This window comes from Schistocerca serialis, chromosome 4 (genome assembly GCF_023864345.2).
Source record: "Schistocerca serialis cubense isolate TAMUIC-IGC-003099 chromosome 4, iqSchSeri2.2, whole genome shotgun sequence".
NCBI classification, from domain to species: Eukaryota; Metazoa; Arthropoda; class Insecta; order Orthoptera; family Acrididae; genus Schistocerca; species Schistocerca serialis.
Genome location: NC_064641.1, coordinates 689,417,015 through 689,443,374, shown reverse-complemented (window position 1 = coordinate 689,443,374; position 26,360 = coordinate 689,417,015). Strand labels below are relative to the sequence as shown.

Below are 26,360 nucleotides of genomic sequence, written 5' to 3'. Positions count from 1 at the left end.
AATTTCTGTGTAATGACTGAAATTAATATTTTGTATATTGTTGGTAGGCATGTTATGGGGCGATATTTTGCTGGGTTTGCTGTGTCTGCTTGATCTTTAGGTTTCAGATAAGTTATTCCATGTGTAAGTGTATCAGGGAATGTGTATGGGTCTGCAATGTAACTGTTAAATAATTTATATCTAAAAACAAAGATGATGTGACTTACCGAACGAAAGCGCTGGCAGGTCGATAGACACACAAACAAACACAAACATACACACAAAATTCTAGCTTTCGCAACAAACGGTTGCTTCGTCAGGAAAGAGGGAAGGAGAGGGAAAGACGAAAGGAAGTGGGTTTTAAGGGAGAGGGTAAGGAGTCATTCCAATCCCGGGAGTGGAAAGACTTACCTTAGGGGGAAAAAAGGACAGGTATGTGCACACACACACACACACACACACACACACACACACACACACACAGATGCCAAGTGTGGATGGATATGCGTGTGTGTGCGAGTGTATACCCGTCCTTTTTTCCCCCTAAGGTAAGTCTTTCCGCTCCTGGGATTGGAATGACTCCTTACCCTCTCCCTTAAAACCCACTTCCTTTTGTCTTTCCCTCTCCTTCCCTCTTTCCTGACGAAGCAACCGTTTGTTGCGAAAGCTAGAATTTTGTGTGTATGTTTGTGTTTGTTTGTGTTTGTTTGTGTGTCTATCGACCTGCCAGCGCTTTCGTTCGGTAAGTCACATCATCTTTGTTTTTAGATATATTTTTCCCACGTGGAATGTTTCCCTCTATTATATTGTTAAATAATTTAGTTAGATGTGAATGTGTTGAGGTGAACTTCTTTAGCCAGAAATTTGCTATTTTATCTTTTCCAGGGCCTTTCCAATTGTGCGTACTATTAATTGCTCAGGTGACTTCATGTTGCAAAATTATCACTTCAGGCATTTGTGGTATCATCTTGTATGTGTCTGTTTCTGCTTGTATCCACTGTGCGTGCCTGTTATGTTGTATCGGGTTTGACCATATGTTGCTCCAGAAGTGTTCCATGTCTGTTATGTTTGGTGGATTGTCAATTTTAATGTATGTGTTATCTATTGTCTGGTAAAATTTCTTTTGGTTTGTGTTTAATGTTTGGTTTTGTTTCCTTCTATTTTCACTTTTTTTGTATCTTCTAAGTCGTTTGGCCAATGCTTGTAATTTCTGTTTTTTTTTCATCCAATTTCTCTATCGCTTCTTGTTGTGAGATTTTACCTAACCTTTTTCTTTTTTGTCTGATATTTCATTTCTTATAAATTGTGTTAGCTGTCCGATGTCTTTTCTCAGTTTTTCTATTCTGATCTGTAGCATGTGTTGCCATGCTGGTTTTGTGGGTTTCTTCTGTGTGTTGGTTGGTTCTGATCTCTGCCTAGTGTGTATATTTAGTGTAGTGAGTGCTCCTATATAAACCAGTAGTTGTAACTCTTCCATAGTAGTATTTTCATTTATTTTGTTGTGTATGATTGTGTTGATAGTTGTTATTGTTGTTTCGACTTGTGGGTTATTTGGTGGTCTATGCAAGAATGGTCTAATGTCTGTATTTGTGTCTTTGTATTCTATATATGTCAGCTGAAATTTTTCTTCTATATCTAACATGTGTGTCACTTCATGTTCTATTTGTGCTTGTTCTGGTGGCTGTCGTTTTTCTCTGATTGTTTAATTGATGCTCTGGGATGTTTCAGTCCATTACTGTATTTTCTTCTTCTTCTGAATGCACATTATTTTGTTCCAGTATTTGTTGTACTTGTTGTTTGATGTTGTCTAATTCTGACTGGAGTATCCTGTTATTTTTTATTATTACATGGATCTGATCAGCTAGTCATTGTTCTGTTAAAAATTTTAATTCTGGGTATCTGGTAATAAATGTTGTGTATACTTGTGATCTGTATTCAGTTGTGTGGTTCCTAAGTTTGTTGCTTGGTAATAACAGAACATGAGGTGTCGGTTAACTTCATCTGACCATCTCATCCTCTGTCTTTGTTTTCCTTCTAGAGTGGTTGCAGGAAGCATATCCTGCAAAACTTATTATTATTATTATTATTATTATTATTAGTTGTACAGTTAAAAACCATACCCTTAGTTATTCATGAAAATGGTCACTTGTTGACTTTATTTACAGTGACTACATTCTTGGGTAGATAATTAAAATTTTGTATGACAGAAATAAAAAGGAACCTGTAAAATGGATAATCTATTTGTGAGTATATGTAATTCATTTGAAGATGATCCCCAATTAATTGTGACAGTGTACATTGTTCTTTTAATGTCTTTATATCAGCCACACGTGTCATCTTGGAGAAACAGCAAAAAGCAGCTGAGGCCGAGCAGAAGCGACTACTTGGCCTAATCTCACAATTAGAGCAGCAACTGTCCCAGCAGAAGGTTGATTCAGACGATGCACGTATGGCATTGCAGCAAGAGAGAGCACATCTGGAAGCCAGGGAGCTAGCTGTACTGAGAGAACGTGAGCAAGCTAGTGCACAATTTGAAAGAGAACGGCAACATCTGCAGGTAGGTCAGCTACTGTTTAGCTTAGTGGAAAATTCTCCATTCTTGGGGATCACAAGGGAGTATATTGGATTATAAGAGATGTAGGAATATAAACAGGATGAAAGGAAGGGGTAAATAATTACAAAGGAGGAAAATGGAAGTGACCAAGAGAAGTAAATAAATAAAAGAAATGTAGCTAGTATGAATGATAGTTTGACACTGAGAAACAATCAATCATTAAAGTTCTATCCTAATTATTATTATAAGTCAGAAACATACCTAAAACACAGTTTATACAATTGTTGAGAGATCAACACAGTTTATATAATCTTTGACAAAGATTTGGCCACTTCCAGTGCATTTTCTGTTGCCTGGTGAAGGTCATCTTCTGTGCAGGTGGCTGGACACAGTCGACACCGAAGCGTATGTTGAACGACCTCTTCTTCCCTGCAGTCACATTGGGTTTTATTTTCTTCAGTGTATCCCCATTTTATGATGTTAACCCTTGATCTGTCCACTCCTGACCTCAGCCTATTCAAAGACTTCCAGATTGGCCAATTCTCATCATGACCAGGGGGTAAAGATTCTGAAAATCTTTTCCAATCCAGGGGAGGGGAAGGGGGAGGGGGTGTCTCAGCCCCCCATAATAGCAGCCTGGCTTCTTCATCAGTGGTTATTAGTTTTTCCGGTGTTCTGAGGAAACTTTACTGTGATCTTATTCAATGTGGGCAGGGTTGTTGCCCATGTGTGGGATGTGTATTTTCCTGCTCCAGTTTCATTCTTTCCCTATTTGCTGCTGTTTCTTTTCGAACAGGAGGTGGTGAAATTCCTGGTAGTTGGTAGAGCCATTCGACTGGAGTTGACTACAAGCAGCCTGTTATAATCCAGCATGTGTCATTTAGGGCAATATCCACCTGTTTGGCATATGCTGACTTATACCAGACAGGACAGGTATACACTGCAGCAGAGTAGCATAATGCCATTGCAGAAGTTCACGTCAACATGATTGCCTGACTATTATCTAGCCAGTTTTCTCAGTAGGTTGTTCCTGGTGGAGGTTTTTGATTTGAAATTCATACAGTGTTTTTGGAACATCAGAGGTCTGTCAACTGTTATTCCTATGTATTTTGGAGTGTCACAGTGTTCGAATTTAATCCCTGACCATTCCATCTTTAACTTGCGGGTGGTTTCACCATTTCTCAGATGTAAAGGACACACTTGTTCCTTTTATGGGTTTGCTTTAAGCTGTTTTATTTTGTAGTATTTTGACTGGTCTTCAAGAGGTTTTGTATCAGTGCTTTCCTTCATCTGGGGAAAACTAGACGGGCACATAACTTATATGTTCAGAACAATTTAAGAATCCCACCCAGTACAATGGAGATTAGAGTACAATGGTCACTAGAGAAGAGCTATCTGCTCCTGAACTGATTCAAAGAGCTAGAACCATCTAAGAAATAAGCAATCAGTGAATTGGGAAAAGGAGCAGTAGCTTATCTGATCTGAAATCTCTCTCTACTGACAGTGAGCAGGAGAAAAAATTAATAGCAGGCTGCTGTGACGGTGCCCCAAACAGCATGCTGAAGGAAATGTTTCCCAAGCTGCAAAAAAAGCACTCTAGACCATGTGTACACATGGATTTCCATATGTTACTTATGTGTTAAGCTTTTGTCAGTCTTGAAAAAAATAAGTGTGTGGATGAAGATCAATTCATCAAATTTATTAACACAGAAAATACTTTTCCGCCTTACATTTCCACTTTTGATTTGAAAAGAAAACCTCAAATTTCCAAAGCCCAATAAACATTTACATATTTTGGAATGAGTTGTTGAGTACTGTTTTCTCTTAGTACTTACACTTTGAAGTATCATTGCACTCAGAATATATTATCAGTGATCATGAGAGTTGCAGAAGCTGCAGTCGTCAAGAGCTACTATACCAGTCGTCTCAACAGTTCATCGTGAGTGACAGAGTAAGTAGCACTCAGCAGCTCAATAAAGAGTGAGTGATCAGCAAGGAACTGATTTGCAGAGAGCGGGTGATCAAATTACCGCCAGCCGCTCTTCTCTCCTGACTTCTTCCTGCTTGCCCTAAGTGGATCGCAAGGGAACTCAGGTGGTGTTGTGATCTCTGTGCTCTTGGCTCATACACAGATTCAGTTCCCAGTTCTTCTGTCTTGACTCAACACCTCTCTGAGTTCGGCTCTACCAGATATTGTTGTTTATTATAACAACAATATGTATATTAGACAATTATTTTCTCTGTATACAATATTGCATGTATATATTATTTGTTTATATTGTTTTACTTATTTATTTGTGTAACCTGATCAAATGAGGACCTTGAGGACCGTTTACATCATCTTAGGTTTTTACATGTAATAACCATATTTAAAAAACATTATATTTTAATATGATTTGTTGTAATGACATTATATAGAATTGAAAATTATTTGAAAGATGATTTGTATTTATCTAGTGCCATTTTGAATAATAGTAGTGACTAACAACTAATAGCAAGGATACTAGTGATGCTAAATGTAACAGTTTGATTTTTGAGGTTAGAATATAATTTATAAGTCTGATGTGCAGTATCTCTCAGATTCACAAGCTGTTTTAGCTAATCTGTTAACCAACAGTAGATGACGAAATAAGTGTACAAAAGTGAGATTTTATGATAAAATGAGATCTGAGGGAAAGAAATTTGTATGCACTAGCTAGACGGTTTGAAAAATGAGGAATATCTGCTAAGGTGCTTAACTGTAAAGGAATGCATACAGAACAGAGGTTATCTTTTGAATCACAATATGGTATTTAGTTTTCTGATATAATAATGGAGATCATTCTAGGGTCAGGCTGCTGATAATGAAAGGGATTTATAGAAGATGGCTGATAGTGCTTGACAGAAAAGATTTTGCTCTCATGGGAACAAGTGTTTCTGCCATATTGTGCAGACAAGAATCTTAAGGTCTAGGAAAGATATGAGCAGTAGTGAGTCAATAATAAGCTTAATCATTTGGACTGTGATGCCAGCCTGTACCTGAGATGCTGATCCGAAATGCATGATGGACTTTTCAACAATGTTGCCAGCTTAACACATAATTTATTGTGATTGCTGTCATTTACCTCCATGAAATAGTCAAATAAGTGCATGTTTTGTTTGCGGTACAGTGATAGTTGTTACTAAAGTAAAGTACTGGTTTAGTTCCTTGACTGGGACAGTGGGATCAATTGCAGTGTGTACTTTGCCTGTACTTAGATCACACAGGTTTTTACATGGCACATCTGGTCTGCCTGTTGTAGATTAATGTATTGGCATGCCTGAGTTATCATTTCTCTCTGATTGAGTCTGTTCCCCTTCTGATTTCAATCAGCTTGATTTTTAAGGGTAGAATGTCATTTAGAAGTCTCTCAGATTCATGAGCTGTTTTAGCTCATCTGTTAAGCAAGATGCAGGTTTTCTCTTCAGTTTTCTGGCCTTTGGTGGATCATGTTTATTATGTAGTCAAGTTAGTTTGCTAGTAAATCAATTATATTTATCTTTTATGTCCAGAAATTGAATGGAAACAGTCTCCAAAACTATTTTTGTGCCACTGTTGCAAGTTCAGATACATTGCTGTGCTTATAATCTGTAAATGTTGTGGTTTCTTTCTTGGATATTTTAGAGAGTACACAAGGAAAATGATGTCATGAGCAGATATTTCAGGTTCAGATATTTGAGGGATACAAACTACTCTGTTTGAGGATTTTGTTGCAAATATATGCATGAAAGTGTGACTTTTGACTGCATTATAGGTAGGTGCAAGCTGAAGTAGTGTTACATTTGAAGACAAAACCGTACACTTAAATTTTACAGCAGAAGAACAGAAAATTTATGTTAGTATCACTGACATTAATTATATGCTCCTCTTAAAAGGCCAGATTCCAATTGCCTCTTACTTTCAGATGTCTGTAGAGCACACATATTGGGCACTTTTTGTTTAAGAATTTTTTATCTGTGAACATACACTCCTGGAAATTGAAATAAGAACACCGTGAATTCATTGTCCCAGGAAGGGGAAACTTTATTGACACATTCCTGGGGTCAGATACATCACATGATCACACTGACAGAACCACAGGCACATAGACACAGGCAACAGAGCATGCACAATGTCGGCACTAGTACAGTGTATATCCACCTTTCGCAGCAATGCAGGCTGCTATTCTCCCATGGAGACGATCGTAGAGATGCTGGATGTAGTCCTGTGGAACGGCTTGCCATGCCATTTCCACCTGGCGCCTCAGTTGGACCAGCGTTCGTGCTGGACGTGCAGACCGCGTGAGACGACGCTTCATCCAGTCCCAAACATGCTCAATGGGGGACAGATCCAGAGATCTTGCTGGCCAGGGTAGTTGACTTACACCTTCTAGAGCACGTTGGGTGGCACGGGATACATGCGGACGTGCATTGTCCTGTTGGAACAGCAAGTTCCTTTGCCGGTCTAGGAATGGTAGAACGATGGGTTCGATGACAGTTTGGATGTACCGTGCACTATTCAGTGTCCCCTCGACGATCACCAGTGGTGTACGGCCAGTGTAGGAGATCGCTCCCCACACCATGATGCCGGGTGTTGGCCCTGTGTGCCTCGGTCGTATGCAGTCCTGATTGTGGCGCTCACCTGCACGGCGCCAAACACGCATACGACCATCATTGGCACCAAGGCAGAAGCGACTCTCATCGCTGAAGACGACACGTCTCCATTCATCCCTCCATTCACGCCTGTCGCGACACCACTGGAGGCGGGCTGCACGATGTTGGGGCGTGAGCGGAAGACGGCCTAACGGTGTGCGGGACCGTAGCCCAGCTTCATGGAGACGGTTGCGAATGGTCCTCGCCGATACCCCAGGAGCAACAGTGTCCCTAATTTGCTGGGAAGTGGCGGTGCGGTCCCCTACGGCACTGCGTAGGATCCTACGGTCTTGGCATGCATCCGTGCGTCGCTGCGGTCCGGTCCCAGGTCGACGGGCACGTGCACCTTCCGCCGACCACTGGCGACAACATCGATGTACTGTGGAGACCTCACGCCCCACGTGTTGAGCAATTCGGTGGTACGTCCACCCGGCCTCCCGCATGCCCACTATACGCCCTCGCTCAAAGTCCGTCAACTGCACATACGGTTCACGTCCACGCTGTCGCGGCATGCTACCAGTGTTAAAGACTGCGATGGAGCTCCGTATGCCACGGCAAACTGGCTGACACTGACGGCGGCGGTGCACAAATGCTGCGCAGCTAGCGCCATTCGGCGGCCAACACCGCGGTTCCTGGTGTGTCCGCTGTGCCATGCGTGTGATCATTGCTTGTACAGCCCTCTCGCAGGGTCCGGAGCTCGTATGGTGGGTCTGACACACCGGTGTCAATGTGTTCTTTTTTCCATTTCCAGGAGTGTATATTCAACTCATTTGTCTTCATTGCTATTGGATGTGTGTAGCACAGTCAGTAATGAGATACAACGTATTTATGCCACTACTCCAATCCCTTATGTGTTACTTCCATGGTCATAATAATAATTTCGTGTGGCTCAGTGGCCTGGTGCATGTATGTCAATTGGATGCCACTTTGGTAACTTGTGTGTCCCTAACGTATCCCAGTTATCCAACCAGGGAAAAGGAACCTACATCTTAATGTGGAATCCAAACCACTTGTCATTTCTGGTGAGTCTTCACATCATTGAGACATGAAGACTAAGTTAAAGGCAAACTAAAAATAATTATACTCAGTGTGGGATTTGATCTTGTCCATCACTTCCATGGTGTCTTAGGACATTGTGGTCTGTGTTTACAGAACTGTAGAGTAAGCTTTGCTTCAGTCAGATCCCCAGTAGAAGTATTAAACGGATGTTTATATTTTGAAATACAGTGAGACCCCAGATTTACGAGATAGGTAAGGCCGAGTGATAACCATGCGAATCAAATTCACGTAAGTCAGAGTCCAATTTTGCAAATAAGTACCTTTGTTAAGCAAGAGCATTGTCAGCATTACACACAGGTGATAAAAAATATAACCTTGGTTCTTTTACGGCTCAACAGTGGGTAATCTTCGTTCACTTCCAGTTTCCACAAAGCATTAGTTTACTTTGAATTCTTGACTGAGATACACAAGAAAAGACATAAGTGTAGTTTATATGTTGCATTTTGAGGCTGTGTTTCTCTATAGCCATCTGAAAGGTCCGAAAATGAGTCATACTGTGGCATCTAAATGTATGGGGAAACCAAAGCCATTTTTACAAAAGTGAGTAACATACTATGTATAAATTGGTTAAGAACGTAGATGACTTTGAAAAACACGACTCAATTAGTAAAGTGAGTCCAAAAGTGGAAAAATAATTATTAACCTTTTTTGGGGGAAACATTCTTAACACTGTTTCAAGCTAAGCAAAATTCACTTTGAAACAGCTGTCAACACAAATTCAATGCAGCTGGAGATATCTTCCACGTGAATACACGGAACACTTGGTTCTAAGCATTGCTTGGAGATGCCAAGCAATTATTGTCGCTGCAGGTGATTCGATGTACATTAACTGTAATTGCATTTTTCTTTTGTTCATATATGATGTACGTATTTGTTTTAGGTTGTTGTAAGAGACATTTTTCTACTGATTAACTCAACCATGATATTACTTAACAGACTCTACATACAAACTATGTTCATTTCCTGCCAGAGACTAAAGAAAACCATGTACTTTAGAAGAAAAATGTTTAATAAAATGTACAACAAATTGTATTACAGTACATTATTATTCAGTGCAACATAGAAGGCTTCATAAAATCTAATAGTGTTTTCTTTTCATGCAAAATTTTCTTGTGCCTCAGAAACAAATTTTTTATTCCTTGTTTGGTAGCAGAAGTGTCCGGTTGTTTGGAGTCTTATTTTTTCAGAAATCTGTAACCCTTTGTCAATTTTAATTGTCAAGCAGGTTTGGCCTTTTCTTCAGTCACATTGTCAATTTGATAAGGATCTGGGCTGATTCCACATAGACTTCAGTGGTGAAGAAGAATGGACACAGCTTTTTCTAGGTGCCAGTTAAATATTTTTGTTTAATTTCATTCCAAGGTTGTCCATTTATTCTCAAGGCTTCGAAAATGTTGAATTGTGTCCAAAAGTCTTTAACAGAGAGCATGTTGTTTTGTCTCATAGCTTCATGTAGATGCACAAATAATCATCTCGTGTAGTAAGCTTTCGTGGGTATTGTATAGGGTGGCAGAAATACAATTTCCACACATGGCTCAAAATTAATTAGAGTAACAGGAGGCTGACCTGGGGTGTTGTCGATTAATAGCATCACTGTAAATGGGACTTGTTTTGCCAATAATTTTCTGTTTCAAGTATGACCAAATGAGTACTCAAAAAGGGAAGCTGCCACCCAAGCTTCAGCATTTGACTTCCAAATCACGAGCAACCCAGATTTAGATGCAATTTTGTGTGTGATAAACTAAAAGAGTTGTTAATTAACAATCACCAGCTGCTTTTGCGCCAACCGTCACTGTAGGTCGATCTTTGGCAGCTTTGAAACCTGAAGAGATTTTCTCTTCATGTGCAGTAAATGTTTCAGCCGTCTTCTCCCAGGACATACCACTTTCATCTACATTGAGTATGATTTGGGTGGTAAAAGCCACATATTCTATCATTGCCCTGAGTTTATCTCTGGATAGGTTCGATGCAGTCTCTTTATCAGCGCTTGCCGCCTCTCCACTTTCTGCGATGCTATCCCAATTACAACTACATTTGAATTAGCTAAACCAACTCTTACTAGCTCTAAACATTTCATCTTTGGTTGCCTCTCCAGCTACTTCTTTCAATCTCTCAAAAATCAGCTTTGCTTGAGAACACACCATATTCTGATCAACAGGATAATTTTTCTCTGTTGCTTAATGATCACACCATAATTTTAACATTTTTTCCATCTGAGTGATAATACCAAGATGTTTATGGATGATACCTGAATCCAGAGATTATACGTTTTTCACGGCTTCAAGAATTTTTTATTTATCTTCTACAATTGTTCTGGCTTTTGATTAAGGTAGGTCAAACTACTTTGTCGATTCATAAATTTTAATTTTTGTTTGTTATGAAAAGTTTACCTTTCAAAAATAGTGATTTTCTTTTCTTGTTTGATGCAAATGAATCAATTCTGCTTTGTTGGATGACATAGTTAAAATCTATCAGTCATGTCAGGTCCCATAGATGAAACAATTATACATGAAACACATCCGAACCCGTCATAAGCTGTACACTGTTTGAGCAGAGAGGGGGAATAGGAGAGCACAGTGCCCAAACAGATGAATCACATAATTCTAGATTTGCATAAAAAGGGTAGCATAAGTCGAGGTATTACTGTACATCTCAGAGTTCGTCAAGAAAAGTTGAATCTAATTGAATACCGTGACAAGGATTGTTGTATGTTTAGTTGTAGCAGGTACAAGGATATTGCTGGCAGGTATGACATCTGGCGGTCTCTCAATTCCCACCCGCCCTTCCAGAGAAAAAAAAAAAAAAAAAAAGTGTCCTGGAAGGTTGTGGAAGATGGAAGCAGGACAGGCTGTAGCCGGTAGGAATGGAAGGGAAGGGAGATGTTACTACCAAGTACCAAGATCAGCTGGTTTTGCAGTAGTCATGTTGTAAGGAAATTGGAGGCAAGAAAACAAGTCTTGCTAAGAACAAAAATAATCTATATGCAACAGTACTGTAATCAAAATAAAAAGAATGGTGACAGAGAGTGCTAATGAAAAGTAACACCAGTGTTATGATAAAAAGTATCAAAACTATAAATGGAAGCAAGAGTGAATTATTACAGTAATTGATAACACGAATAAAAAATTGTAATAAGATAAACTAAATCAGTTATTCAATAAATACATCAGTAAATTATGACCATTTGTATTCTACATTAACAATACAGGCCCACTAATAAAACTAGTTGGTGCATGAGTTGACATGTTCTTAGCTCCTAAAGCTCAGGCTTTCAAGTGCATTTACACTGCTGAGTGATCTGTTTTCTGGCTTATGTTCTCACCATTATCCTGTCAACACTTATCCACACAATGTGTAGCTAAAATTTACACATCACAGTGTCCAAAATTTTAAGCATTTATAAGTGAGATCATTGAGCATTGTAGAAATATCTGAATTTCTTATTCACTACGAAGGTTTCAGACCTTTTCTTATGTGATACAAACTTCACAGTTGTGGATCTAGATTTTGCAGATTGATATATGCTACATCCTACTCTATAATTAGTGGTTATAGAATACAGTGCTGCACATTTGACCTCATTTTAAGTTTTTAGTATTTAAATAGTCTATCTTAATAGAAAATATCTCAATTTTTTCAGTGTACTTTTCAGTACTGCAGGATCTTATGTCAGCCTCATGCCTTTCCCTAAAAGAAATTCAAGCAGTATATGGTACATTTTACTAAACTGGCAAGAAAAGGAAAATTCTACCAGCAGACAACTTCCTTTTCTTCTGGGTCCTCATCAAACCATAAGAGAGACCTAAGATCAAAGCATCTGTAACTACATCTGGAATGGTGTGGGTGAGTCGAGATCGCCATCAACTGATGCAGAAATTCAAGAAACCATTTCTCAGGAATCTTCCTGACTGATAACTATGTCTACCTCAGATGGTGGTATACTCCCGGGAAGTCAAATTAAGCCTCAAGCTGTATACAGTCATCTAGTTCTGGACCAATTTTCTTTTTGACATCCTCACCTCCAACTGCTTCTTATTTGCAACAACCCATAAGTAAATTTGTTAGTATTGTGTTGCTGATCACATTAAATGTAAGTATGGCATTAGATACACAACTTTTAAGAACAATTTGCAGAGAATGCCATCCTTCCTCTTGTCATGACTGGGCAGTATATTTGTTATAAATCGTATTATAAGGAGTAAAAATTCAGGCAAGACCTCTTGGCAGGCATACCAGCATGCTCATCTCAGCTGTGGAAGAGCAAACATGATATTTGTAAAATATAATGTGTTCAGACACTCCTGACTCCAAGTTATCACTTTCAGGTCAGGAAAAGTGCCAGCGTGTGGGTCCCACTTGTAAAACTCCCACAGAGGCAAAAGGTTGCGGCCGTGCACGTGACAGAAAGAACTCAGCTTGACTATTAGACAGAAAGAACCCAGCTTGACTATTAGACAGAAATTAAGGTGGTCATGTGGAGACGGAATATTCTGACATGCAGAAAGATAATGAAGAGGGTCATGTGCAACCAGATCCGAGTGGGAAAAGGCCACTAATAAGCATATAAAAGAACAGCAGTAGTGAGTATAAATCAAAAAGTAGGAAAGTATTGCTGAGAGAGTTTGAGAAGGAGCCAGCAACTTCGATGGCAACAGCCACCGATGGAGCAATAGTAATTCATCACAAGTATCTGAAATATCTTTCATTAAATAGTGTTGATCAGAGACAGACTTTCTCTTGCCTCAGATAGCTTCAGAGTGGATTTCATTTGCTAGTCGTTGAATGGTACTTACCTCCTCTGAATTAGGCCAAATGGCCATTGATTCTGTAGCTGGCAGAACAAGTGGCAATGCTTGCACACGTCTCAGAGCTAGGCACCCAAGGTAGTGCATTTAATAGTGACTACAACAAGAAACCAGGTTGCTCTTGTTCTAAATAATGGAAAGCCCACAAATAATAAGATGGAATCATAGTGAAATGGGTGTCAACAGTAAAATTTGGTGTCAGGTGTGGCTGATGTATATATGTTAAGGAATTTGTTGGTCACACACCTCACACATAAATTGAGGGGTGGTTGAAAAGTTTTCAGCCCAAGATAGTTACTGTAATGTCTCACACAAATACCACCACATACTTTTATGGTGACCCTTTGTGGGTATGCAAGTCAGGCTTTGCAGCTCAAGCTTTGCTAGTTTTGCCACTAGGATGTGTTGTATACCATAGTGTAAGCAAAATGGCCAATATCGAGAACCTTGCTGTGATTGAATATCTTCATTTGAAAGGAAAGACACCCAAAGACATTGCGGACTACGTACAGAATACACTTAAGGACAGTGCTCCATCTTATGCTACAGTGAGAAACTGGGTGTCCAACTTCAAGTGTGAAAGATGCGCCAATTAGCAGAAGGCTTGCCACCGTTGCCACTGATGAAACACTGACTACAATTCATAATACAATTTTGCAATATCGTTGAACAATGTTGCAGCACATTGAAGCCATGTTTGGAATCTCCCAAGGGTGTTCTCATGACATTGTTGTAAATATTTTGGGAATGCAGAAAGTTTCATCTCGGTGGGTCCTAAAAGACTTGAATGCAGATCAGAGATGGGGGTGTGTGCAGTATTGTGAAAAAATCGTCCGCCAATTTGAAGTGTATGAAGACAGCTTTCTGGCATGGCATGTGACAATGGACGAAACGTGGGTGTACTACTTTCATCCTGAGACAAAACAACAGTCACAACAAAGGAAACATCCTTCAGTCCCTAACCCAAAAAAATTCCCGGTGCAAAAATCAGCCATTAAGGTGATGGCATTAATCTTCTGGGATGCAGAAGGGGTAATTATGGTGGATTACTTGCAAAAGGGCATAACTATAAGTGCATCATACTATTACAACCTCCTGCACCATTTGAGAGAAGAGATAAAGGAAAGAAGGTGCAGAAAATTGGCGCGCGGAGTTCTGTTGTATCAGGAAAACGCATCAGCGCGCAAAGCCCTCACAACACTGGAAACTCTGCATGACTGTGGGTCCAAATTGTTACATCATCAGCCATATTCTCCAGATTCGGCTCCATCAGACTTTTTTACTTTCCCAAACCTAAACAAAGATCTCAAAGGTCAACAATTTATAAATGATGATGCAGTAATTGATGCTATGAACGCTTGGTTGGGCTTGAAGTTGAAGACACTTTATTTGAATGGTTTGCAGAAGTTACCTGTGTGTGCCCACAAGTGTACACGGATATTATATCGAAAAATAAATTGGTATTATGAAATTTCTGTCATTCTTTATTTGTTAGGCTAGAAACTTTCAACCTCTCATATGTCTAACGGTAAATAAACTTATTTAAAAAATTAATATCATCTTGCCACTTTGGCAAATCACTGTCCCTCTTAAAGATCCTTTTCTCTTGCCTAAGATCAACCATAAACAACCAAGCAGGTTCTACCCCTCTCGGCTCTATTATAAAGCTTAATTAGCGAAAAGCACAACAAAACAATATTTTCTTCTACGTCCTGATTGTGCCACACAGTCACATAAACTTGTATTGGTAGCTTGGACCTCAAACAATAATTCACCAAGTAAAAAAAATGTTTTCAAACTCTCTAATGTCTAGTGTGTATCATGAGATATTTGATAAAATTAAAAATTATTCGACCACTGCAGTGGCAGTTTGCCTTGCATCTGACAGGTGGACAAGTATAAATAATATGAGTTTCTATGCACTCAAGGCACATTTCATAGATGAGAAGAGTCAACTAAAATCATACCATTCTGAGAGCTTACAACTCAAAAAAATATATATAGAAAGAAAGAAAAACATGGCAGGAATTATTTCAAATCAGGTAAAGGCTGTTATTGCAAAATATAATATCAATTTTAAAATCACTATAATAATGAGAGACACTGTCTCATCAGACTGTTTACGCTCTGGACATCCGGGAAAAACTGGGAACTTTTTAGAATTCCAGGGATTTTTCATTGTTTTAGACTTCAGTTAAATTTTTGTAATTTTGACTGGTAAGAAATGATAAACAGCAAAATGTGCCAAAGGCTTTAAGATGAACACTATGGAGTACTTCATAACAATAAACTTCTGCTGACAAGTGTGACGTCATAAATATTTACATTAAGTTCATTTGAGCAGTTGCTCACATGCATGCATAGTTGAGTTGCGTATGAGTAGTACCTTCTCCCGCTTCCGTCTACTTGGCATGTGGCTATTAGCTATATCAGCAGTAGCAACAAGCAACCAGATGCTACCCAGAAAAATTTTTCTGGCACATCCAAGCTGCCAGATTGCTGCATGCGCATAGCAGTCTGGGTTGTAGTGGGGAGGGGTTTGGTCTCCACGTAAGGTGTGTTTACTTATAGTGTTTTTGCTGTTTCCTCTTCATTTATACTTATCACATCAAACGAAAACAAATTGGACATCTGTAGTTGGTAGCTTTCAATTGAATTAAAATACATTCACTTAATTACGGAAGGCCGACATATGTTATCAGTTTCAGTTTTCTGATTTTATTTTCTTTCCATGTTTTGGCAGTCTATCACCTTGCAGAACAATGAAGTTATTTTTGTTAGTTTGCTAAATAAATGTGGCTTTTATTAATCCTTCCCCAGAAGCAGTCAATTTATGAGGAATGAAGTGTTTCATTCCGCAGTATTGGCTAGTTTCAACTATTCACTGAATTTCAAGTGCACATTTTCATCTTCTGCAAATGGCATTGTGCCATAATAAAGAACAAAACATGAGATAATACAGTACTGGCACTCCAAGAAAAATATGCATCCCAAAAACCACACCGAAATCTTAGTATCAGGTTGGGGTCTACTTCATTGTGAATCTGGAAGTATGACTGTGCACTTTAAGCTGAATTAGACATTTTTGTATGGTGCACGAAATTCTGATGCTCATAGAATATTCTGTTTCTTTTATGATGTCATGTAAGATCGTTGTTGTTGTTGTTGTTGTTGTTGTTGTTGTTGTCTTCAGTCCTGAGACTGGTTTGATGCAGCTCTCCATGTTACTCTATCCTGTGCAAGCTTCTTCATCTCCCATCTGCTTAGTGTATTCATCTCTTGGTCTCCCTCTACGATTTTTACCCTCCACGCTGCCCTCCAATGCTAAATTTGTGATCCCTTGATGCCTCAGAACATGTCCTACCAATCGGTCCCTTCTTTTTGTCAAGTTATGCCACAAACTCCTCTTCTCCCCAATCCTATTCAATACCTCTTCAATAGTTATGTGATCTACCCATCTAATCTTCAGCATTCTTCTGTAGCACCACATTTCGAAAGCTTCTATTCTCTTCTTGTCCAAACTGGTTATCGTCCATGTTTCACCTCCATACATGGCTACACTCCATACAAATACTTTCAGAAATGACTTCCTGACACTTAAATCTATACTCGATGTTAACAAATTTCTCTTCTTCTGAAACGCTTTCCTTGCCATTGCCAGTCAACATTTTATATCCTCTCTACTTCGACCATCATCAGTTATTTTGCTCCCCAAATAGCAAAACTCCTTTACTATTTTAAGTGTCTCATTTCCCAATCTAATTCCCTCAGCATCACCCAACTTAATTCGACTACATTCCATTATCCTCGTTTTGCTTTTATTGATGTTCATCTTATATCCTTCTTTCAAGACACTGTCCATTCCGTTCAACAGCTCTTCCAAGCCCTTAGCTGTCTCTGACAGAATTACAATGTCATCGGCAAACCTCAACGTTTTTATTTCTTCTCCGTGGATTTTAATACCTACTCCGAACTTTTCTTTTGTTTCCTTTATTGCTTGCTCAATATACAGATTGAATAACATCAGGGATAGGCTACAACCCTGTCTCACTCCATTCCCAACCACTGCTTCCCTTTCGTGTCTCTCGACTCTTATAACTGCCATCTGGTTTCTGTACAAATTGTAAATAGCCTTTCACTTACTGTATTTTGCCCCTGCCACCTTTAGAATTAGAAAGAGAGTATTCCAGTCATCATTGTCAAAAGCTTTCTCTAAGTCTACAAATGCTAGAAATGTAGGTTTGCCTTTCCTTAATCTATTTTCTAAGATAAGTCGTAGAGTCAGTATTACCTCACATGTGCCAACATTTCTGCGGAATCCAAACTGATCTTTGCCGAGGTCAGCTTCTACCAGTTTTTCCATTCGTCTGTAAAGAATTCGCGTTAGTATTTTGCAGCTGTGACTTATTAAACTGATAGTTCGATAATTTTCACATCTGTCAACACCTGCTTTCTTTGGGATTGGAATTATTATATTCTTCTTGAAGTCTGAGCGTATTTTGCCTGTCTCATACATCTTGCTCACCAGATAGTAGAGTTTTGTCAGGACTGGCTCTCCCATGGCCGTCAGTAGTTCTAATGGAATGTTGTCTACTCCTGGGGCCTTGTTTCGACTCAGGTCTTTCAGTGCTCTGTCAAACTCTTCACGCAGTATCATATCTCCCATTTCATCTTCATCTACATCCTCTTCCATTTCCATAATATTGTCCTTAAGTACATCGCCCTTGTATAGACCCTCTATATACTCCTTCCACCTTTCTGCTTTCCCTTCTTTGCCTAGAACTGGGTTTCCATCTGAGCTCTTGATATTCATACAAGTGGCTCTCTTTTCTCCAAAGGTTTTTTTTAATTTTCCTGTAGGCAGTATCTATCTTACTCCTAGTGAGATAAGCCTATACATCCTTACATTTGTCCTCTAGCCATCCCTGTTTAGCCATTTAGCAATTCTTGTCGATCTCATTTTTGAGACGTTTGTATTCCTTTTTGCCTGCTTCATTTACTGCATTTTATATTTTCTCCTTTCATCAATTAAATTCAATATTTCTTCTGTTACCCAAGGATTTCTACTAGCCCTCGTCTTTTTACCTATTTGATCCTCTGCTGCCTTCACTACTTCATCCCTCAGAGAGCTACTCATTCTTCTTCTACTGTATTTCTTTCCCCCATTCCTGTCAATTGTTCCCTTATGCTCTCCCTGAAACTCTGTACAACCCCTGGTTCTTTCAGTTTATCCAGGTCCCATCTCCTTCAATTCCCACCTTTTTGCAGTTTCTTCAGTTTTAATCTACAGTTCATAACCAATAGATTGTGGTCAGAGTCCACATCTGCCCCTGGAAATATCTTACAGTTTAAAACCCGGTTCCTAAATCTCTGTCTTACCATTATATAATCTATCTGATACCTTCTAGTATCTCCAGGCTTCTTCCATGTATACAACCTTCTTTTATGATTCTTGAACCAAGTGTTAGCTATGATTAAGTTATGCTTTGTGCAAAATTCTACCAGATAGCTTCCTCTTTCATTTCTCTCCCCCAATCCATATTCACCCACTATGTTTCCTTCTCTTCCTTTTCCTACTCTCGAATTCCAGTCACCCATGACTATTAAATTTTCATCTCCCTTCACTACCTGAATAATTTCTTTTATCTCATCATACATTTCATCAATTTCTTCATCATCTGCAGAGCTAGTTGGCATATAAACTTGTACTACTGTAGTAGGCATGGGCTTCGTGTCTATCTTAGCCACAATAATGCGTTCACTATGCTGTTGGTAATAGCTTACCTGCACTCCTATTTTTTTTTATTCATCATTAAACTTACTCCTGCATTACCCCTATTTGATTTTGTATTTATAATCCTGTATTCACCTGAAGAAAAGTCTTGTTCCTCCTGCCACCGAACGTCACTAATTCCCACTATATCTAACTTCAACCTATCCATTTCCCTTTTTAAATTTTCTAACCTACCTGGCCGATTAAGGGATCTGACATTCCACGCTCCAATCCGTATAACGCCAGTTTTCTTTCTCCTGATAACGACGTCCTCTTGAGTAGTCCCTGCCCGGAGATCCGAATAGGGGACTATTTTTCCTCCGGAATATTTTACCCAAGAGGATGCCATCGTCATTTAACACTACATGTAAGATCACTTAATACTATATATGTATGAACATATGGGCTTCCTACGTCATTGTAGCTCCGCACGCACAGTAACACCTGTCTTCTGGGGCTCTCTAGTAACTGCTGAAATTAAGCTATTTGTAACAGGTCACAGGAAAATATGCAAATGGTGCTTTGAAAAGCAATAGTTTCAAAGTATTTTACGCAAGATGTATTATGTTATGTGTGTGTACGTGCAATGATTTTTTAAATCACAGTGTGTTTGATTCTCATTTAAAACTAAACATATTGAGAAGTAGCCACTTAGAAGAATTTCAAGCCCAGAAGACGAGACATTAACGTCATTATTTAAAATTTTACTGGCACATTTGTGTGATGTATCTTAAAGTGTAACACGTGTAAAATAGAGCAATATTAAATGTGAAAGCTTAAATTTTCTTGTAGCTACAGTATGTACATTAATTTAAACCATTAACTTTCCCTATTTGTGTGGTCACTCCACTTAACAGTGATGTTGCTATTAGCTGACTATGTCATGTGTCCTACACTCTGAATATCTGCTGTCATTGGCTGGTGAGGTCAGGTGACATGAGCTATGACTGGCTTACAAAAGCAAATTTCAATCTCAATTTGAAAACTAACATGCTGTTTTGAATCTATACTATCGTAATATGAAAACAAAAATATGCAGTGTATCGTAATATGAAAATATGCAGCATAAATGTTGCTCCACATCAGAGCTTTCCAAAACTTTTTTCTTTTTTTTCGGAGTTTTTTCATTCTCTGAAGTTCCACGCTGGTGTATAAAACCTTTACCATTCAAAGGATTGATATCCATACAGCTCCAAGGGAAAGTATAATGTATACTGTCACTTATCATGGAAAAAGTGTATCCAGGTGTTTTTTGTCCGTATATATTTCATATATGAAATAAGCTGCCATGCTTCTGAAATTTCCACATATCCCATGTTTTGCCCATTCTTTAAACCTTGTTGTGCTAGACACAGTAAAAAAGACAGATAACCATTTACCAAGTCAAAAGAGCAGATATGTTTTTTTCAAGAAGAATCCCTCTGCCTTATTGTATTGTATTTGTATGGAACTGGGGACCTAAAAATGACAGAGAGGCTTCATCCCCACCATAATCCGCAGTGGTACACAACCCCACAACAGGCTACAGCAGTCCACTCACCCCACTGCCACTCCACACCGAACCCAGGGTTATCGTGCAGTTCAGCTTCCGGTGGACCCCTGCTGGGAATGTCGCAGACCGGACAAGTGTAACCCCAATGTTTGCATGGTAGAGTAATTATGGTGTATCCATACATGGAGAAAGTGTTTGCGCAGCAATTGCCGACGTAGTGTAACTGAGGCGGAACAAGGGGAACCGGCCTGCTTTCGCCGAGGCAGAAGGAAACCCGCTTTAAAAACTATCCACAGACTGGACCGAACCTCGACACTAATCCGCCGGGCGGATTCATGCTGGGGGGGGTAAGCACGCCTTCCCACCCACAAAACAGTGCGTTAGACCGCATGGCTAACCAGGCGAGCTTCCCTTTGCCTTAAGTAAACTTGCTGAAACAGAAGAAAATATAAAAAAAAGATCAATTGAAACTGAAACAAGATGTCCCAACAAGGTGGAACTCTCGACACATCCTCAGGCAAAAATTGATTTTAAATAAAGATCCCTTAATTTCTTGTCCTGCTGTTTTGGATGGAATATTAATCACTTTAAACTTAAAAGATACAGACTTGGAGATAATGCAACAAGCTATATAAGTTATGAAAGTTTTCGATGAGGTAATTAAAGGGATGTCCTCAGAGCAAACAGTCTCATTTTAAAAATGAGAGGTTTGCCAAGATTAATGGCACTGCAACTGAAAACTTATAAACACAAAAATAAAGTAAGTCCTCAGAAAATAGATTTGTTAGTTAATAATATACGAAAGGGTTATCAGAGTTGTGTGGGGGTGTATCTTCAGCAAGGAACTGCATGCTCAGGCATCTCTATTGTACCCCTGATTCAAAAAGCAAGAATTTGCAGACATTATCACATTCCAGGACTGGTACACAAAGGTAATGTTGGTTGTTCAACAAGGACAAACATATCTAATTTCTCAACCAGTTACCACCATGATGCCTGAGAATTCTTCAATTTTGGGAGGAGTTCAATGAAACTATCTGTCAGCTCCAAGGAAGTCACAACCTGTAACATGCCACGACTGTTGAACTAGATGTATATTTATCTGAGGCATTTGTGCCTAGAAACAGCATCCCTTAAATTGGTGGGAAATGAGAAAATTGCCATAACTTCTTGGGTATATGTATTTTCATACTAATTGTAAATGATCACTAGAGATACATAAATTACTTGATGTTATGTTATAATTCTTATACTGTATTTTGTTTCCAATGAAAGTGTGAAACCATAACAAGAAACAGTCTTATTTTTAAAATTTCCCCACTTGAATAAAAAATAATAAGAACTTTGTTGTAGTATTTTTAATTTTTGCAGTAGACAAAATGTAGAACTTTTAATCTCAAAACTACTAGGAACATAACATAAACTAATACTCCTCCTATGGTTTCCTTTTTTTTTTTTTTTTTTTTTTTTTTTTTTTTTTTTTTTTTTTTTTTCTCAAACCAGATCCAAATAATACAGAAGTACAGGTATAGTGACCTGAATTAAAAAGGAAAAGTGTCTTCCTTTTATTTATTTTTGTGAGTGAATGGTGAGTAATGAAAAAGAGTTACTTCATTTCAGTGAGTGAGCATTTCTATTCTGATCTTTGACAAGAATAATTTTGCTTAACTCTACTGGGCGCAGCAGCACAGGATGAGCTGCAAACTCCAGTCACTCTGTGACTGCGGGAGGCAAATGTTTCATTTCAAAAATCTAGGCAGAATATTTTACAAATTAAATAAAGTCTCCATTCCATGAAACTTTTCAGCAATATGCAGAGCATAAAATGGGCAGTACATGCCTTGTGTTTGGGGTCTGATATCCAGTTAAACAACTTGGCAGTATTTGGGCAGCTAGCGAGATAAGGGTGAAAATGTATTATTGTCCCTATTCTACACCACTCTTACTCGCTGAAACCATAGAGCCTTTCTGACTTCAGGCACTTAGTATACTGCATAAGAGCAGCCGGTTAACAGCTCGAAGTATGAAGACTGCTTTTAAGTAGATCTGGTCTGGAAAGAACTAACAAAGATAACCACATGAGGAAAAGACCTGAAAAAGATGAATCAACTGTGGACTGGGGGAGAGCCATTAATTACATCTTGCTGAGAATTAAGGGAACCAACTTTAGTAGAAACCAATGCCCAATATAGACATTCACACCACAGAGCTATTAATAACCATAAGGTAACAGTCTTGATGCACCACCTTTTGTGGGGCTGCTTACCAGCCCAACTACAGACAGCACCAGGAACAAAATTCTGCTACCTCTAGTTTAAGTGTAGTAAGAGTGAGACAGACTCTGAAGGAGCGCTAAATAAAGATGTTATCTGTTTAGCTCAGTGCTCTGTGGGCCAATGATCAGTATGCAAAGTAGTTGTGTTGATCTGAGGCTCAGAGATACAGAAGCACTCAGGTTCAGGCTGCGACTGCTGTGAGTGTAGCTCTGCCAGGGTCATGCACTGTTCACTTACCTCGCCAAACACTTCAGATCCTGACTGGATGGTGTATCATGGGTAGGAATACCAGTGACCCTGATATCATATTCAACTTTATGAAATGGTTGCCATGGCAGCCCAGATAGCAGAAGCTGGGAAGTTGCGGACTCAGAGAACTTGATGAACAACTCCATGCCACAGGGCAAGCCCATCTACTTATGCACCTGCACTTTACTATGCGAAGTTTGGCTAAGTAGACCTTAGCAAACAACTCCTACCTTTACTTTTTGTTTGCGAACAAGAAAGTGCAGATCTTTAGGATTGAATACAGGTTAGTGTTATCGGAAGTGATATTAGACAAGATCATGGAATGTACTAGGATAGTCAGAAGTGTGAGATAGATGAATATAAAATATTGAAATTTATTCCTGAAATTCAACTTAACTGTGGTAAGTATAGATGTACTACCTAAAGCCACATATGAAAATTTGTGGCAACCACGACTCAAACCCGGATTTCCTATGTAACCTTACCACTTAGGCTATCCAAACGTGCTTTCCAGACTTCTGTATGTCACACTCCTATCTATTTCTTTTCACGTATTATTAATTCATTTTCTCACTCCCACACATCTTGTGATTCCTGTGCAGATTTTATAATCAAGACAAGAAGTAGTCATAACTATAGTTACCATTTTTGTCAGTCTTCACCTTATATGTATTTTATGTTTGATGATGAACTACAGTTTCAAATATTGAAATTCATTCCTGAAATTCAGCTTAACTATAATAAATACAGACGTACTATCTAAAGTGACATATGAAAATTTGTGCCAGGCTGGGACTCTAACCTGGATTTCCCACTTGTCACAAGCAGTCAGCTTACCAATTAGGCTGTCCAAACATGCTTCCCAAACCAATCAAAACTTCCATATGTTACATACCTATCTATTTCCAAAACCTGCATGGGAATCATGAGATGTGCAAATGTGGGTAAATGAAATAATAATATATGAGAAGAAGTAGATAGGTGTTTAACATATGGATCAATCTCGAGAGCATGCTTGGATAGTCTAAGTAGTAAGACAGCCTCTCGTGTTGAGCAGGAAATCCAGCCTGGTCCAGCACAAATTTTCTTATGTCGCTTTAGGTAGTACATCTATACCTGTCACAGTTAAACTGAATTTCAAGAACAAGTTTCACTGTATTAAAATATATGAAACTGTAGTTCATCATCAAATATAAAAAAAATAATATAAAATACAATTAAAAACAGGACATTCTGTAATATACAAGAAGCTCCTGATTATCCGCGTTAATGTTGTCCTGAGACTGCACTGACAACCAATAAACACAATAATCCAAAATACTCATCTTTTTACCAGAAAATCTGATTGAACCAGAAATGGACAATGTATTTATGAAGTTACATTTAAAACTCACTGTGTTTTGTATCACTTGCATACAATTCAGTTTCCAAAATAATTATCCAGCTTTTATGTTTCTCATTCCCTTTTTTTGACAGTTTTCCTTTTTAAGTCTTTCACTCTTGTATGTCTACCCCCTAACCCTGAGAAAGTTTAACGTCTAATTCCCTTTCCTTCCTCTTTGCATTTCTCATCTTCCTAGCACATGTAAACTTGTGACGTTTGCCTGCTTTATTTCTTTGTTGATAGTCCTCGATGTCGACTTACTGTGCTGTTATACTGGCTGAAAAATGGGGGCTGGAAGCTCAACACTGGTTACTGTAAATGATGTAGCTGACAATTGCACAGATACATTCCACAGTTCCTTGCATTCACTATTCACAACCCCCCAATATTACAAAGTTATATGGCCAGTTAACTATTGGCAAATTTTGATAAGCCTCATTAATAGGTTGCAGGCAAACATCAGCACACTGCTACGATAGTTTACTGTTGAATATCTATGAGCAGTAAAACCTTACCACACAGTTCACAGTTCTTACAGAAGAACACACACTGTCATTGTTTTAACACACTGCCTAATTGCGTTATACTTATTCCACTGTTAAGTTACTGCATTGTTGTTGTTCTAACCAGCACAAATTCCTCGCCTGAAAATCAGCCGTGGACTGACTGTCTCGGGACCAAAATTCGATCATTTATATATCATCACAATACTAAGTACTGAAACTATTCATTGTTTGATGTTTAATTTACAGAAATGACAATTAAAACATAACTCATTAAATTAACTGAATACATCGAAAAATTGGTTTTTTTTTTTTTTTACAGTCTCTTCTACCATGAGAGTTAAGCCGAATTATTTGTTTAAATGATGAAATTAACAGATATAGTTATACAAACATACTTTTGACAAAACTGGTAATTACATTGGAATTAATTTAGAGCTGGCTTTGCTAACATGTTTTTGAGTAGAGACAAATAAATACTTTAAGGATCCTAGTGATTCTTTTTCCAAATGTTTATCATTATTACAGAATTTATATTTGTTTGTAAGTCAACAATAGAATTTAAGTCATGGAACAATTACTGATTTCACCTTAAAACGAAAGATATTAACGAGGAATAGTCAAAAGAAACCAAGAAATTAATTATATTAAAAAATGCTGTGACTTACCATACGAGAATGCGCAGGTAGATAGACACAGCATTTTTTAATATATTTTTCCCATGTGGAATGTTTCTTTCTATTATATTCAAGAAATTAATTACATACACAAAACTATGCTGAAAATTAGATCTGGTACAATATTCTTTAAAACTGAGGGCCAACCTTTCTCTTCTATGAAAATGCAGATTATACTCACGTATGTTAATAAAGAAATGAATTTAAGGTAGCAGATGGCAAAACAGGAGGGGAAGCAAAAAGACCCCAGCTTGCTTCATCACAAGCTATCTTTGATATACGTTAACATTCATTGCCAGTGATCCATTTTAGTTGCTGTGGTATTATTGAGATTTGTTGGCAGCTAGGAAAGCACAATAAACAATGCATTCCTCCCAGTGAGTTTGACAGTAGGCTTTTATTTCATGTCAGCACTGTGCAAAAATTCTGAAGGGAACTGTTTGACAAGAAAACCTCATCACTCCTTTACTGTAGGCCTTAAGTGAATTGGAAATTATTTACGTTTCGCTCCTGCCAAAAGGTCTAGCCAAACATACAGAGAGGAATTTGAATGCAAATCAGTTATGAGGGTAGAGTTCCCACATTTGCCTGAAGATGAAATGAAAAACCAGAGAAAAATATTTCAGTGATGTCCAACGGCAAAATTGAAGACCACATTGTTTTCCATCTATAAAACATTAGTCACATGCATAATAGGATATGCTAAATAAAAATATTCATTTTAATTATAATGGGATATTCAGGCTTTTTTTCCTTCATTTCCTTCACTGTGACCTTGCTTCCTTATGTTCAGCGAAGAAGATAGAATATGATCAAGCATGTGAAACAAATCTGACAGCCAAAACAGTTTTGTGTCAAATTGGCCTGGGGGAAAAAGCGTAAATTCTCTGTAAATTTTCTGCAAATAATACTTATGAGACTTCACATGCCTGCACATCAATACTTCCAGATGAAAATAT

General features: G+C 38.5%; 1 protein-coding gene across 4 annotated transcripts in view; it reads left to right on the top strand.

Moving 5' to 3' along the window:
* Positions 1-26,360, top strand: part of LOC126473186 (fas-binding factor 1) — a 133,010-nt gene that overhangs the window by 64,921 nt on the left and 41,729 nt on the right. For all 4 annotated transcript variants that reach the window (XM_050100079.1, XM_050100078.1, XM_050100080.1 and 1 more), the window contains exon 12: positions 2,304-2,536. In XM_050100079.1, coding sequence (XP_049956036.1) covers positions 2,304-2,536 — 233 coding nt within the window. The remainder of the gene's footprint in view (positions 1-2,303; positions 2,537-26,360) is intronic.